Below are 15,893 nucleotides of genomic sequence, written 5' to 3' on the forward strand. Positions count from 1 at the left end.
CTAGCGGGAGGTAATCCTGTTAGCAGCCCGATAACTCACCTGCATGGGATGCTGTGCACCGAGGGCCTCCTCTGCAGCCCCCCAAGCACTGGCCGTGGTCAGAGCTCTGGTGTTTGCCGTGGCTCGGAGCGAGGCCGGGTCACCCGCACCGGGGCTCCAGCGGCACATCCCTGCAGCACCAGGTTGGCAGAGGGAAACTGCAGACGGCTTGCGGTGTAAACACAAGGACAGGCAAAGCTCGCAGGTTTCCATTCCCACAGTCCTGCAAAATGTCAGCGCATAGGCAGCATACATAGCTCCGCATACCTTCCGACCGAGGGGAGCAGCAGTGGAAAAAGACAGCCGGTTGTGCTGACAGCGGGGCTGCCACGGCTGGACCCGCCGCCCCGGCCACCGTCTGCGCAGCGAGATGGGGTGCGGGCAGGGAGCGAAGCTACTGGGGGCAGCGTGCTGGTTTTTAACCAAGAGGGGAGCCCTCTCTCTTGACACGACTGTCAGTCACACGTAGGTCTGTGCACAAAGCAAAATTAGCCCTGTGGTTGAGCTGGCTGGGTTGACACCCCCACGCAGGAGAAGGAGCTCGAGCCACGCAAAGTCTGCCGGGCTCTTTGTGACCAGCCCCATCCAAACATCCTCGTGTCCCAGCTGAAATGTGCCAAAAGCTCTAAAGTTGAAGTGAGATGACTGGAATCTCGAGCAGAAAACCTTTGGCTCAGAACTCGCTCTGAACTGCCAGGCAGAGCCGATTGTCAAGGGAGCACTTCAATTTCAGACACTCCAGACAGGCTCGCGTTAGAACGATCGGCATCACCGCGGAGCACCGCCGCTTACTGGAAACCAGAACAAGCTCCCGCTGCAGCACTGGTACCAAAGCTGTGAACACGCTCGCTCGCTCTCCGTGGTCTCCCCATGGTGATTAGAACGGGATCTCCCCAGCCCGACGCTGGCAGGAGCTGAGCCAGGACCAAGCAAATGCGGGAGCTCTGTTCCTAATTTTAACTCTTCTTCACGCGCCGCTGACTTGGCACATTTCATTTAGGACTAGTATTTTCCATATGTGCTGGGTGCTAGCAGGTGACCGGTTTGGGTGGAAGGAATTAAGGTTGATCATAAACTCTTCAGACACTTCGAGCTAAGGAAAAAGGCAGGATAGAATGGCCAGGCAGGAGATGTCCGTGTTTATACCAAAGTTGAGGCAGACGTTAGTAATACAACCAAACAACTGAAATCCGAGGGATGGCTTGGCTGGGCGCTGCTTGCTTTTCAAGGAGAGAATAAAATTTAACTCTACAAAAAACAACCAACCAAACAACACCCCCAAAACAACCCAACAGTAGAACAGGGTTTGCTATTGCAGCAAGGTGCGGGGTCTAAGTTTTACAGATCAAACCCAAGAGGGGATAAAACCAAGACAAGAAGGGTGAGAAGCACCAGTCTGGTAAGGGAAAAAAAAGCCCAGGGGCGTGAGGAGGAAGGAGTGAAGGATTCTGTACAATATCGCTGCATCTCGGCGTCTGGGGAAGGTTAAAAATATCCCCAAGAAAAGTTTCTGATGTGGCTGCAAAATGAAAATGTGTAAAAATGCTGGAATTTTACTATGAAAACTGAAGAAACAAACCAGGTCGGTTAACTGCCAGCTGTGATGATGGGGATGGGGAACAAACACGCGGCACAGAGGACGCGACGTTCACTGATGCAACAGAAAAGCGGCAGGAAGAACTCCGTGATTCATACAAGCTTTAAAACTTTATTTCAAATTACCCATGGTTTCCTTTTATATTATCAATGTGCTAGAAGTTCACACTACCGGCAGAATACAGGCAATTTAAAATAAAGTATACAATAATATCCAGACACATTTATATGTAACAGACTTATGGAATGTATTTACAGACATACAGCATGGGATGAAGCTTTTAAATCCTTTATTAATTACACGTTTACACTGTTTTCAGAAATAACAAAATTAGATCGCTTTGTAAAACATCACAATATCTATACAAAAGAATTCTTTTAGATGTCCAAATTCCTCTTAAAAGTCCTCTGTTTCTAAAACATGTTTTTCAAAGAACCATTTATAGGCATGAAAGGATAAAAACACCATTTGCCATCGTGTCGCTGCCAAGAACAGCAGAGGTGTTCTCGGCTCTGATTCATTTTAAGCAGGTCGCCTCCCCCTTCACAAGGGGGAAGACCCAAACTTGGCAGTTTTGCCCCCAAAATGCCGCTGGTCTGCTCGGGCTCACACGTGTGACCCTGCGGAGCCCACGGGGGGTTGGAAGGACGGTGACACCGCGGAGCCAGCAGCACCGCACGGGTGGGTTCCTCCCACGTAAATGCCTCAGAGAGGAAAGACAATCGCCTCTTTGCTTTAACACACAAAATAGAACTTTATACATGCTTTCTTTAAAATATTCTTTGCATGGGATACAACGAAGATTGCACATAAATACACTGAAAAATCCCAACCCATTTTACAAAAGGGAACTGAAGTTGGTTTTGGTTAATTCATTAAATAAACCGTGTGATAAAACTTTAGGTTTGGATTTTTGCCCTAAGCCTCTGGTCAAGACGTAGGGTTTGCCAGCGTGAAAACGCAGGATGATAAACGCCGAGCTAACGCGATCGCATACAGTGAAACTGCCAGAGTGAACGCTCGCTCAGAACAAAAGGAGTGACGCTGGGGACACGGGGACACGTCACCTGCCCGCCATGGGCCATCGCTCCCCACCTGCGGAGCCGAGAGCGGCCGCGGTCACCACGCACAATAGGAAATGGCCATTTCCTGCAGCTCAGGCTCAAATCCCCACCCCGCTATCTCCTAAAAGCCGTATTAATGAAACGTCAAACCTGCACCAACCTGAATACTGTTAGGTTTTGGTTTTGCTAAGTGCTGGAGCAAACATCACCCCCTCACCACTCCACAGAGGGAACGGCTTTCTTAAAACAGGAATATTTAAATAGTCCACCAAGGGTGTGCTATTAAACAGTGAACATGCCCCTGTAACGATACAAGCAACCTCACGTTGAAAACTCAGATGAAGTCAGTGCCCCCCTCTTTCAAATTACGTGCAGCGACAAACACGCAGGAAACATTTGTGGTTTGTACGTTTCCTTGCGAGCGGCAGCTTCTTCCACTCAGCAAACTGCAGCGGGGATTTTACACACTTCAACGTAATTCAACTTGCAAGCGAAATTAAGTGAAACACAAGACCTACTTAAGGGGGAACGCACATCTGTGTGGAGCTGATCTCTTCCTCTGGGTTTTGCAAGTTAGCGGCATTTTCATTCCTTGCAGGGCTCGGCACTTCCCCAGCGTGAAAACATTTCAGCTGTGTGGTTTTAAATAGCCCTCAGGCCATCTTCTCCACTTGGAACATGATCAGCCGGTGGCAATGAGAAACAACTGGAATAATTACGTGAAATAAGGGATTCAACAGTCACCATGATGGGCCTTGGAAGAAATATATGAAGCAAAAGGGGGTAGAAACAAAACCGCAAATCAAAAGGGGAAAAATCCAGCTAAAGGCAGTGTTCCCACAGCAGGTTTACTACTGCAAAAATGACTTTTAGCTAACCTGTTCCCGTTTCTTCCCCTTCCTTTATCCCCGTGAAATCCTCTTGGTGTATTCTGCTTCAAACACCCCCCCGGATGGAACACAGCCCAAAGTTGGTCTCAGACCCCGTGCACCCTGTATTAGTAGCATGATGTTGTGGGATGCTTTAAATTGGGCAAAACCTAACAAAGGAACTGCATGGGTGGAGAAATGGATTTTGCAAAGTCTTTTTGGGGAGAAGAACTAATTACTGTAATTGATCTGCTCGTGAGCTCATGCTTGTCACCAGGACCAGGGCACACAGAGCTGATCTGTGTTTTTCAGATCATCTTTCCAGCAAAATCTGCCTCTCCTGCTCCTGTATATTGAATTCCCATTTTTACTTTAAGAGGAAGGAAGCAATGGTAGTTCTGTAAAAATCAGTGCATCTCTACATAAACTCCAATAATAAAAGGCTTTATATATTAAAGCCTTGTTAAACCCTTGTGCAGCAGATTGCTGCTTTGGCAACATGCAGCCCACCTGTGGAAATTCAGAAATTGGGTGCTTAAAATGCTAAGTTTCTCAGTGGCTGGGACATTCACCACTGTGTGCACGGGATGCTCCAGCCCCTAATAAATATTGCTATTTTAAATGGGTTTCTAATGATTATCACGGCAGGCTGTAATTCTTTACACCGCAGTGAAAACACATACGTGGCTCCTTATGACATCCGGGCATCACTGGCCAAAACTACTGAGTCATGAGACGTGTCCCTACGTGCCCAGAAGGGGAGGAGAGGGGGCAGGAGAGCTCCCATCATTAATGGGGAAGCATCTTCAGACACAGACACGCTGAAACCCAAACAGCGAACCCCGCGAGAAAGTTAATGTGATTAATACAATTTGAACACTTCTGCTTTAGTATCTTTTACTAAGATGTTTCTTGCAGTGAAAACATAGAGTTTAGGAAAAAAATTAATCCCTTTTTTTTTCACCCTTCAAATTGTAGGTAATGAGGACATGCCAACACAAGCTACAGTTGCGTGAGGTTGGACCCTGTTATCAAACACTGCAGGTTAAGATTGTGTGTTGCATTTTTTTTTAATATATATATATATATAGAATAGAAAGAGCTGTTGTTCTTTGGAGGCAAAGAAATTCCCTCTCTTCAAACCCTGCAGGGAAAGAAAGACATTTCATTCCCCATGTGCCCACTGCACCAACATGCTTTTTTCTTAATTTAAACAAACTAATTCCCCCAGGAATCGCTTTCCAAACTCTACACCCATGTTTTCAGTCTACAAGGCGAGTTTCTTCAGCTGGCTCCAACCACCAGCTGCGGGAACTCTCTGCCCCCTTCCCAGCAAACGCTATTTTTAATAAGGGGCAAAAATATTGATAATAAAAATGTTATTGGAAACTGTTGCGATCTCCAAAAAAAATGGAGAAATGAAGTAAAACATTCCTGTCAGGAATCACGGAAACTCCTTTCCTTAGAACAGAGCTCTGTGTGTTTGGATGCACTGCATGGGCAGTAAAGTCTTCACGTCCTTCTGCTTAGCCAAGGTAACCCAAAAGGTCCCGCAGGTCTTTACACAGCAGACAAGTGGTGAAGTTGCTGCTGCTTTGGGGGCGCCAGCTCCAGGAGCGCCTGGACAGTCACAGCTACCTGTGTCAAACCCTTCTCTTCTAAAATATGGAGAGGCAAACATAATTGCTCCTGAATGGGGAACAAAACAAAGACAAAAACAAAATGGATGAAAAACACTCAACTGAAAAAAAAAAAAATAAAATAAAAAAAAAATTAAGCAAAAGGTGACTGAAATATGAAATGTTATGGAGAGCCAGCACACACACACAGAGGTACCAGATGAAATTCCTGCTTGTGACTTAAGAACCACGAACATGACTTCTCAAAGGAGGAGGCCCCGGGGTGATCTTGTGCTTCTTTGTTATAAAATCATACAAATAAGAATTTAAACATGGATTGTGGGAGAAGTGGGGAATAGTACATTGTCCTCTACCTCTGCCCACATTGAAATGGCAGCGGTTTATGAAACCAAAAGTAGATGAGCTTAAGGAGGGGGGGAAATCTTTGCTTCAACATGATGAACCTGCTACAACGTGGAGTAGGGAAGGACCCGCGGCCTCCTTTCCAAAACACAACTGCCTTCTTGGGGGAATCCTTGTCTAACAAGCCTGTTTAGCTATCAACTGTGAGCAAAAACCTGCCATAAAGCAGAGAAGAACCACTGGTGTGTGCCACCCAAACACTGTGCAATGGGTCTGAGAGAAAATGTCACATTTAAAAGCAATTCTTATCTCAGGAGACACACTGTCCGTCTCGAGTCCTCCTGTCTGTCTGTAGGTGCTGATCGCTGCCGTTACAAACATTTATTGGAAGGCACAAAAAAGTAGAAAGCACAGGCTGCTTTATGGAAGAAAAAAAAGAGACTTGCTTTTATGTATGACTGAAATAACCCTGATTGTAAATGTAGAAAATGCCACTTCCTCCTGTTCAAGGCAATGAGAAATCAACAGTGTATATATAGGCAAATATCCATCCTATGTTATGTGTGAGTCACTACCACTGATGGGTCTTGCAGAAGTACCCGCTTAGCAGGTTACCTCCAAAACCATTCCAAAGAATAAGAGTAATACGCAAAATGCAAAGAGGTTTCAAAGTGTTTATTAATAATTGTGCTATTCTCAGTCTAAGACGGATTTAAAGCCTCATCCTATATAAGTCCTTGGCACATCCTGACCATCCTCACCCCAAAACACTCAGGATACACGTCCAACAGTTCTCTGTATTTGTAGAATAAACAAAGTCTGTCCTTCCTATAGAGCTACAGAAACTATTTTTCATGGATTATTTCCACAGCAACCTGCCCTTTTCTGTTCTTTGAATCTTTACTGGTTTTTGATGCTAAAGAAGTATCTCAGTATAAACAGTGGCAGCCAACGCTCTTCCCACAAGGCTCAGAGCAAACCAATGAACCCAGCCTGGAATTCTCACAGTAAGCCATATGATCAGGTTGAAATACATTTTTCTCCCAGCAAATTTATGTTCTTTTGAAAAAAGTGTGCTTTTTGAGAAAATACTTGTAAACTTGAGCAAATATGCCTTATCTTTTTTTCTTATGTATGCAAAGAGATAAGGGGAAAAGCTTTGGAATGACTCCATACCACAGACGGTCATGACAAACAAGATTTAAAAACTGGAAGGCACTGTTAGTGTAAAACCCCTTGCAGCTTTTATCACAGTGTTCATTAGAAGAAGTTAAGAAACATTGGAACCGAATTAATTTTAGTTCATACCAGTAAGCAGTGCAAAAATAGCTTATTTAAAAATAAAACAATCTCCCTCTGTCAAAGGTCCCTTCTTTCCTCAAAAATGTTTTGCTTGGACAGAACACTTGGTGTTATTTGGAAAAAGGGCACCAACCCCTCTACTTGCTCCTTCGTTAAATACTCACGTTCTGTTACAAAGAGCTTGTGAGATCCAGGTACACATAACACATTTTTACTGGTAGCAACCACGCTTGCAACTAAACTCCTATGTATCTTAAACTGTGCTTCAGAGTCGTTGCCAGGTTAACACCGGCATTCTAACACCACTTAAAACTGGGCTTACAAGCCACTTAGTGTATTTTTCACATACAACAAGAAATTTATTGAAAACACATTTGGAACAGCTATTTTACTTAACACTTACCTGTCAGGGGGCTCTGAGCAGAGTTCCCTGAATTAACCTACACTCTGAGGAGACATGGTCACATCGCATGGGGAGCGCCCTGAATTTCCGAGGTGTCCCTGAGACATTAAAGCATTAAAGCACCAGGATGCTCTTCCTGGGGAGGGAAAAGCTGGGAAGCTTTACGGAAGACTACCTGAGTTTTGTAAAACACTGCAGAGCCACCGTGCAGCCGGGACTTACATTTCTGCAGTTGTGTGTTACAAAGGTTTCTAGAAAAAATGACAGGATAAAAGGAAGAAGGGAATAAGCATGGAACAAGCATGGGCTTGGGCACCCACAATCAAGTGGCAACCCAAGGAGTTTTTGTTAAGTTTTATCCAGAGCACAGAAAAATGCTACGATGTTCTGTGGCATCTGGTAGAATCTTGAAGATTTGTTTTCTTCTGTGCTAGAAAATTCTCTCAAAGCTGCTGAAGAGCTCAATAGATCTGAAAATTCCCTGCTTGGGCTGTTATGAAGTGTAAGTAGCTCTGCATTCACTGACAGGTATTTTTGACTCACAGTAATACATCGGTTTACATATTTGAGAAACCAAAGGCTCTCAGAAGCAGGATAAGGGACTAGGGGTAAGAAAATAAAAAACCAACCACCAGTTACAAAGGCCTATGCACAAATCTTACCAGACCATGTCTCCTAAGACTGTAAGATCTCATCACGAACACCACCATTGAAAAAAACAATACTTGGCATTCTTTAACATTTTTCATCAAATAATCCTCAAGCAATTTACCCAAGTGGATGCAATTCCCACTGTAGAGATGGGGAAACTGAGGCACAAACTGACACCGCAGTTTCCCCAGTGCTACATCACTCATCACAGACTATAGGATGCACCCACACGTCCTGACCTCGGTCCCTTGCTCTTGCCCACGGTCAACGCCTCCTCCCTTGCAAAAGCATTATATCTGCTAAACATCATACAGCAAATACACATGTGAATTATGTCACTGATGGCTGTGTGGGTGCACCAATGTGTTCACATATCACCTGAATCCCATCAGCGGGAAGGAAAGCACTTCATACACACAGTTTTGACAGAAACCAAAATCCCTTCCCAAGCACCGCGGTGGTGGAGGGAGGAAGCAGCACCAGTCTCCTTAGCTAGAGAAAAAAGACCCAGCGATAGAACATACAGAGCGTTAGCATTAGAGTACAGTAAAACACCACAAAGCCCCAGAGCTGAATGGAAAGGGAGACAAGACTGGATTCTTCTGAATCTGTCCCCAGGGAAAGAAGAGTCTCAACTGTTCTTTTAACGCTGAGGTTTAGCTGAAGAATGTCAGAAGGGGAACAAAGATTGTCCTGTCCAGAGTGTGTGAGCAGGAAGGGAAAACAGACAGAAAAAAATGGTCAGTCAGTTAGCCATAGCAACATCCACGAAGCAGTCAGTCATCAGACATCTCAGATATAACCTACATGTTCCAGAAGCTCACCACAGCTGGTTAATTCCCTCACAAGGGAATCTGTGAGACCCCCATTGCAAAGAACTCACTTAATGCAAATATTGAGCGTTCAGTGAGGTGCCTGTCACCTGTACAGCTTAAACATGTAACAACCTTTGTTGTTGAGAACACAGCAGTTTACACACGCCTCAGTGAAAACCATTTTTCTCCAGGGGAAATGAAGGCTACAGGTTTCTGGGATGCTGCTGGCACCGAATACTCAAAGTTGAATCCCCACATGTATCTTGGTTAATAGAAACAGTAGGACAGGGATTATTTATGTGTAACTGATGCTCAAATGTAGGATTGTGCAGAAGTGTGTGAGTTCAAGTGTTCTGTACTATAGCCACTGCGTATCTTTTCCCTCCCTTTCACACAGGTAACTGCTGTAAATCACTGTAATCTATACGCACGTATCAATCTGCTCAACCGTCGGTTTCTTTTGATGCAAGGGCTTTAACTAGCGAAGCGCTACAGAAACAGCTGCTCCACCGTGGTGCCTGTACTCGGCATTTTCTAACAGCAGCCTCCTTCTTAGAAGGTATTTCCACATAGATCCAGACCTTCAGAAAGCCTTTTATTTTTGTAATTAGAATTTAAATGAAAGGTAATACCTTTCATTTTTGTAATTAGAATTTAAATGAAAGGAAATACCTGCAGGCACCTTTTCAGGAAAAATATACTAGGCTGCCACACCATTCTTGCAGAGAGATATCTCACATGCATATCTCAGCAGATATGTAATGTAGACATGTGAGAGCAACTTTAGAGTTCAGGTGGGGGTATTTCAGTACGTTTCCCTGGAGACACTCTCCTTGAACCGTTTCACATTAAAGCAAGAAACATGAGAAACACAGGAGGGTTTTGCACAGTAGAAGATGTAGCAGACTGGCTCTGCAGGGGACATTTTCTTGAGTGGCTTTTCTGTGTTTGTTTTTAAATGTGGGTCATTTCAGCGTTCTGCTCTGCACTGCAATCCCACAAAAACTACACCTTCTTATCTGAGGGAGTTTATATAAATAGAGAAGCTGGGATGGAATTGAACAGTTTTGTCCCGCACAGATTTACATCACGCAGCTCTGTTGGGAGTAAAAGTCTGAAGTGTCTTAGGGGACAAAACCAGTGCAGGATCTCAAAGTAGTAATGATGACTTACAGCTCCCTGCCACGTTCCAATGCAATTCACCACGGTGCTATGTGAAATTGCCAGGCAGCTCAATAAATATGCTAAAATAAATCCCAATGGCTCCAAGTGCCTGCAAGTGAAGCTGTCTGAAAACACCAGAAAATACTGCTTGACTAACTTTGCTTTTAGGAATAGCTGGGAAGTGAGTCACTGGGTCTACTTTTCCCTTTCACAATACAAAAGAAAGAAAACAGCAGAAATGCTAATGCTTAGCAGTATAAGAATCCAAATCAACTAATGGACTAGAAGGAAAATTAAGAAAAACACGACGTATCAAAATTATTTGTACTGAGACAGCTACTGAATAAGACAAAGTGGAAAGGACAGGACAGCATAAAACAGGGTAACTGGACTCGGACTGTTTTATATGTTCCCACCTTCTAGTTTCCCACCTTCCAAGTTTCAGAAGGGGACACTGGTACTTAACAGAAGAATTAGGCTCTATGCAAACTGAGCTTCCATCAGAGAACGGCCAATAATACTGGGATTTGTTGGTAAGACAGTAAAGACATTCACATAAGAGAATTATTCTGAAGGAACATGAAAAGCTTTGGGATAAAAATAATAAATGCAAAACAATCTAAATTTTATCCCACTTTTAAGCTGTCAAATAACTAATCTTGAGAAAATGTAATTGTTTTTATAGAAATACCTTACAATTTTAAAGACAGACTCAAACTGCATTAGTTATTATGAATTTGAGGCACAGCAGTAAGTGAATCAGACCTCTATTAACTATATCTGACTAATTTTTGCTCTGGAAGACAATACAAGATAAATCTGATCTATACTGCAAGACACAGCTTATACCTGAACCTTCTAAACATGTAAGCATTTTGTTTTCATCATATCTTTCAAAGAAGGTTTCCTTTTCTGAAGCATCATGAAAACAGCACCTGAAACACATGAGGGTAGTAGAAATACATACCTGAGGCACCCCAATCCTTCTGCAAGCTTCCAAGAAATTCTCCACGTTTCGTCTGCATTTTGCCATTGTAAGTTTAGGCTGCAAAGAAGTAAAGGAGGCAGGAATAGAGTGTTCTTAACTGGCAGGATTCTAAGTTATCTTGATTTTTTATTTAAATAAAACTCTTAGTAAATCTCTTTGCCAAGAACACAATGCACTGACATACGCTTGTCTAATTCAAAGCAGGCTCTATTGTAGTTTGCTTTTCTTTAGGAAAAACAAGTCCAAATTTCAAAGCTATTTTATAAAAAGCTAATTTACGAATGCCGGATGTTTTTTATGAAAGACAATTCTAAACCGCAATAGTTATATACAAGGTGTTATATAGAACTGGTTAACACTTTTAGTGACCCCAGTACGATAAGTACGAAAGCTGGTTAAAGAGCAGTGCTGACTTCTTTCTCCCGAAGGGAACACAAAGATCACATTGTGACCGAGGAATGACATGACGCCTCTTCTGCTCCTGGAGCCACGTGGCTAAAGGCCGCCTCTTCCTTGGGATTTATATGACAAAGCCATGATTTAATTCCTAACACAGAATATGCAACAGCACATCAAACCGGGCCACTGAGAAGACGCCCTCAATGACACAAGTCTTGTGAATAGCAGCCGTACGCCTTTTCTCTTAATGATTCCACAACCTGCCTAAAATGTTGGTGTCACCAGTTCAGTCATTCTCAAAATAATGCAGACATCTGCTTATCACATTAAGCCCAAGAGCGAGGAACCACAATGGTACAGTTGGCAGCCCTGCAAGTGCCAGTGCAAGATCCAACCAAAGACTGACTCCAAAAATCAGGAAAAACCAACACAACATGCATGTTTCAACAACTTCCCCCAGGGACAATCCTCAGATCTTTCTCCTTATTCATACAATTTAAAGGTGCATAATAAGCTATCTGCCTCTCCATACTACTTTTAAGTAGCTGAACATAAATATTTTCACTGAACGTTCTGGCTTCCAGAAATACAGATTAAGTATATAATCTGTGGTTATTTCACTGTTCTTGATGCTTCTCTAATTCTGTGCTTTCCCTACATGATACACAATAATGCTCTCAGAAATATATCACCTTCATTTCTTTCCAGACACACTGCAGTTAGCCAGGGTAAGAGAAGCTTCAGACATTTTCAGACTTTTCCTGTGCATTTCCTTCCTTGCTCCCAACGGTCCCCAGACACACCACTTTTTCTCCTGTTATCACAAAGGTATGACTGGATTTGTTTTGTTCCAGGAGATGCTCTTCTCCAAGGAGCCTGAATGTGCTCACCTGAAATTCCTAAGCAGAGGAATTTGTGCTGCTGTGAAGTGGATGCAGATATACACTCGGCTTCTCTGCCTGTTTTCACTGTCTTGTGTAGTGGGATCCTAGACACTGTAGTGTGTTGTATTTTCCCACTATCTGCTTTCCTGAACTCCTCAGACCTTTTGAAATATCCTGTTTCTGTCTTCATGCTGAACTGTCTCTTATTTCATGAGTTCTCAAGTTAACATAGAGAGGGCTTGAAAACATTAATGTTTCCTTACAATGCGTTAGAAGTAACTTCATTTAAATGAAACAACCCCAAATATAATTTCTTTTAAAGAAGCTACAGACCTCTTTTAGACAGAACAGATAGTTATTTTTTGTCAGGTACATTCACAGAAGAGCATGCTGAACTTAGCACTTGTCTGGATTACAGAACTTTGTTGGATGTTATTTTGGACACCTACAAAATACTATCATTATTATATACTTACAACAGCAGGTGAGGGGACGTGAATGCTGGGAACAGACCGGGGACGCACATGATTAGCTAAATGGCACAGCACAACCCCATCGGTGAGAGCTGCTCCGAGATCACTGGGCAACGACACCTTCAACCGTGATTCTATATTCTGTACAAAAATGAACATGGACACATGAACCGTAAGAGCTGGTTTCCTCCAACTGTTTTACTCTGCAGAACATTTTATAAGAGGCAGAAGTGCTTCCATCGCAACTCTCTGTCCATCCTTGTGACACTAATGAACAGCTTTCTGGGTAACACCAAGGAGGGTTCTGTGCACCACTGTGGCCCAGAGCTCACCAGCATCTGAACAGTTTTTCTTGTACAGCACAGGGGATTAACACAACCACTACTAACAAATAATGGAAATCGGGATCTAAGAACAGTATTCCTAATCCTACATATCCTCAGAGAAGGGTTCTGCCAATGGAAGTGAAAATAATCGTCTTGTGTGTTGGAGGACAACATAGTCACCAGGAGTCATGATAACATTTTTCCCTGTAAAGAAAAACCCAAACTACTTGGCATAAATAGTTTTAAAGAAATAAGGTAGTTAGCATTTGTGTAAGGGAATGAATAATATTTCAGTTCGGGCTTTTAATCTTATTTCAAATGCTGTGTGAACTTCACCAAGTTGTTATGATGTATCTGAATTTTTTTCAAGTATTAAAAAATCCCCACAAAACTAAGCTTACTTGGGAAGCAGAACAAGAGACAGACTACATGCAAACATCTTGAGATAACAGGAGAGGCTCTGCAAACAGCACCAAGTTTTGTTTTATTTTATTTAAGATAACTTTCTCCTTTTAGGGAAAGCAGATTGTCCTTACTTTAAAATTTACAAATGTCTCTGTGCATCTGGGATGCTTATGGCTTTTAAAATCAGCTTTAGCAAGTAGGAATTCTTATGTCTTGAGAAAGCCCAAACAATTAATTCGAGCACCTTGAGAAATCTCTTCATACTCTCCAGAAACAAGTCTGCGGTCAAGCAGAACAGAACCTAAATGCCATGTGACATTTTCAATAGTCACGTGTATTGTCACTGTACCTGGGCACAAACCAGGAGCGTGGTGGCCCTGAACAGGCAGATAACACAACCATAAGGAATATTGGTACCTCAGATGTTCTGCACTTAACTAAGGATAAGACAAGAATCGATAGATGGATGCAGAGCACACAAGGAAGCTGTGCTGTCACCACAACTGGCGGTAGTCTCTGCATTCCAATCTATGGGATTTACAGTAAAGAGGAGTTTTTAAAAAAAGATTAAAAAGAAGAGAGTAAAGAGGGAGTTCCTTACAAGTGTGAAGACTGATAAGGAAGAAAAAAGCATGTTTCTTTTAAAAGCAGCTATCACTGGACACTCGGAAGCAGGAATCAGCACTGTATATATTACAAAATTTAAAGCTGACTTTGTCCACCACAAAACCCAAAGTGAACACCACTGCACCATCGGAAAGAAACACTCAGACCGTAGGATGCCATTTAATTTGGGTCAACTGTTCGCCATATTGGTTCAGTGAAACTGGTCTACAACACAAAGACACATTTAGCAGGATGCAATGAATTTCCTAAGATGTCCGGGCAGCACTTACCTTACGTAGCTGCTCTATGAGCTCCAGCTCCTCCTCTCGCTGTTTGGAGTTTTGTCTTGCTCTGGGGTCTGCAGAATCAGTAGCGGGAGACAAGGCACGGGTAGAAGATGAAGTAGCAACTAAAAAAGTAGCATGAAGGAAAGAAAAATCACTAAGCACGGTTTGGCTGATTGTCCTTCACCGCTGTGCTACACCTGCACACACAAGGTTCTGGAATGGGCACAGCACATTCCTTTTCATTAATCTTCTTTCTTTTGATTATTACTCAAGCTAATGACCTACTGATCTAAATAAGGTGTTCTAGAACACATTCTCCTTTCTGTTTAGATTCTGTTCTTAGTATTGGCTAATAATCATTCACAAAAGGAGGAAAAAGTTTTGCCGGATGAAGCATGTTGAAACAGTTCAGTCTTTCTACAGAAATTGCAATTGTGCAATGCAAAAATGTATCAGGCTGCCTTCATCAGAGGCCAAAAGCTTTTGTGGGATTTCCTCAGTATCTTTTTAGGTGTAAGCACAGACCCAGAAGAACAAAACTCCACATTTCCACAAATACGACAAAAGAATATTTGACACCTCTAAATAAAACAATTGCTTATTCACAAAGTATTTAATGTCCTACGTCTAAAAACGGAACTCTAAAAGTAGTTTGATGATAACGACTTGATGTAACAGAGCAGTGCAAAACCTAGGTAATACAGATGTTCATATCAGGTAGCAAAACTAGCTGATTTCTAAGCTCTATAACCTACCTTTGTTTGCTTCATCCCTGACAGCTGCTCGGAAAAGGAAACTCTCAGGTCGCTGGGAAGGGTTTCTATAGGAAGGCGGGGCTGCATGGCCAGGATATGGAGGGGAAAGGTGGACTAAACAAACATGGAAAGGCACAGGAAAGGAAAGGAGGAAGAAGGAAATGGTTAAATAGGAAATGGGTTCAGCAATGTGGTAATTAAAAAGAAAAAAACAAAAGTTTTAATATAATAATGACAAAATAAATTACAGCCATGCATGATAAAAACGTGGGGCAGGAAAAGGCACTTCCAAGGACACTTGCATGCAAAGCACATTCCACATACCAACTCCAACAACTGTTCTGACTGTTGCTGAGCACGTTTGTGTGCCAAAGCCTGTGTGAAGGCCTAAACCAGCCAGACCCTGCGCTCTGCCCCAGGACGTGCCTCACCCGCTGGCTCTTCCCTCGTGTGTTTCTAAGGGGACCCAAACAACTGGGGAAACTCTCACATGCACAGCAGTGCCACACAGAGATGGGAACATATGCTCCCTTCTCTTCATAGTACAAATAAGCGAGCAGGCACTTTGATCTTATTTTTCAGAAACTCTTCTTCCTTTCATTGTTACCTGTCTGAGTGGTAGGTGAGCCAGCAGAGATGGTAGATCTGTCATCACTCTGTGGACAAGAAAGCAGAAAGTATAAATGGTCCTAACCTGGAAAAGCTGTGACTACATTTTAATTTGCTGTGTTTTAAAAAAGGCTCAATCTATCTAAATGTGTTTCAGAAAACAAACAAACAAACCAACCCAAACTGAAATGTGAAAAACCAGAGTATGCTATTCCCCAAGTCTCATCTCTGCAGACAGTGACAAAATTCTTTTTTTTTGCAGAAATGACACAATC

At 42.8% G+C, this 15,893-nt stretch overlaps 1 protein-coding gene across 25 annotated transcripts in view; it reads right to left on the reverse strand.

Moving 5' to 3' along the window:
* Positions 1-1,727: 1,727 nt before the first annotated feature.
* LRCH3 (leucine rich repeats and calponin homology domain containing 3) overlaps positions 1,728-15,893 on the reverse strand; it is a 62,031-nt gene continuing 47,865 nt past the window's right edge. For 11 of the 25 annotated variants that reach the window (XM_065072878.1, XM_065072873.1, XM_065072865.1 and 8 more), the window contains 6 exons: positions 15,617-15,665; positions 15,010-15,123; positions 14,258-14,376; positions 12,634-12,771; positions 10,854-10,931; positions 6,212-8,600 (listed from right to left, as the gene is read on the reverse strand). In XM_065072878.1, the coding sequence (XP_064928950.1) occupies positions 8,400-8,600; positions 10,854-10,931; positions 12,634-12,771; positions 14,258-14,376; positions 15,010-15,123; positions 15,617-15,665 (699 nt within the window). In that variant the 3' untranslated portion in view covers positions 6,212-8,399. Of the gene's footprint in view, positions 5,259-6,211; positions 8,601-10,853; positions 10,932-12,633; positions 12,772-14,257; positions 14,377-15,009; positions 15,124-15,616; positions 15,666-15,893 lie in introns of those variants that run through there. The other 14 variants (XM_065072882.1, XM_065072880.1, XM_065072877.1 and 11 more) reach the window with 3 other exon arrangements.

The sequence above is a fragment of the Columba livia genome, chromosome 9 (assembly GCF_036013475.1).
Source record: "Columba livia isolate bColLiv1 breed racing homer chromosome 9, bColLiv1.pat.W.v2, whole genome shotgun sequence".
NCBI lineage: Eukaryota > Metazoa > Chordata > Aves > Columbiformes > Columbidae > Columba > Columba livia.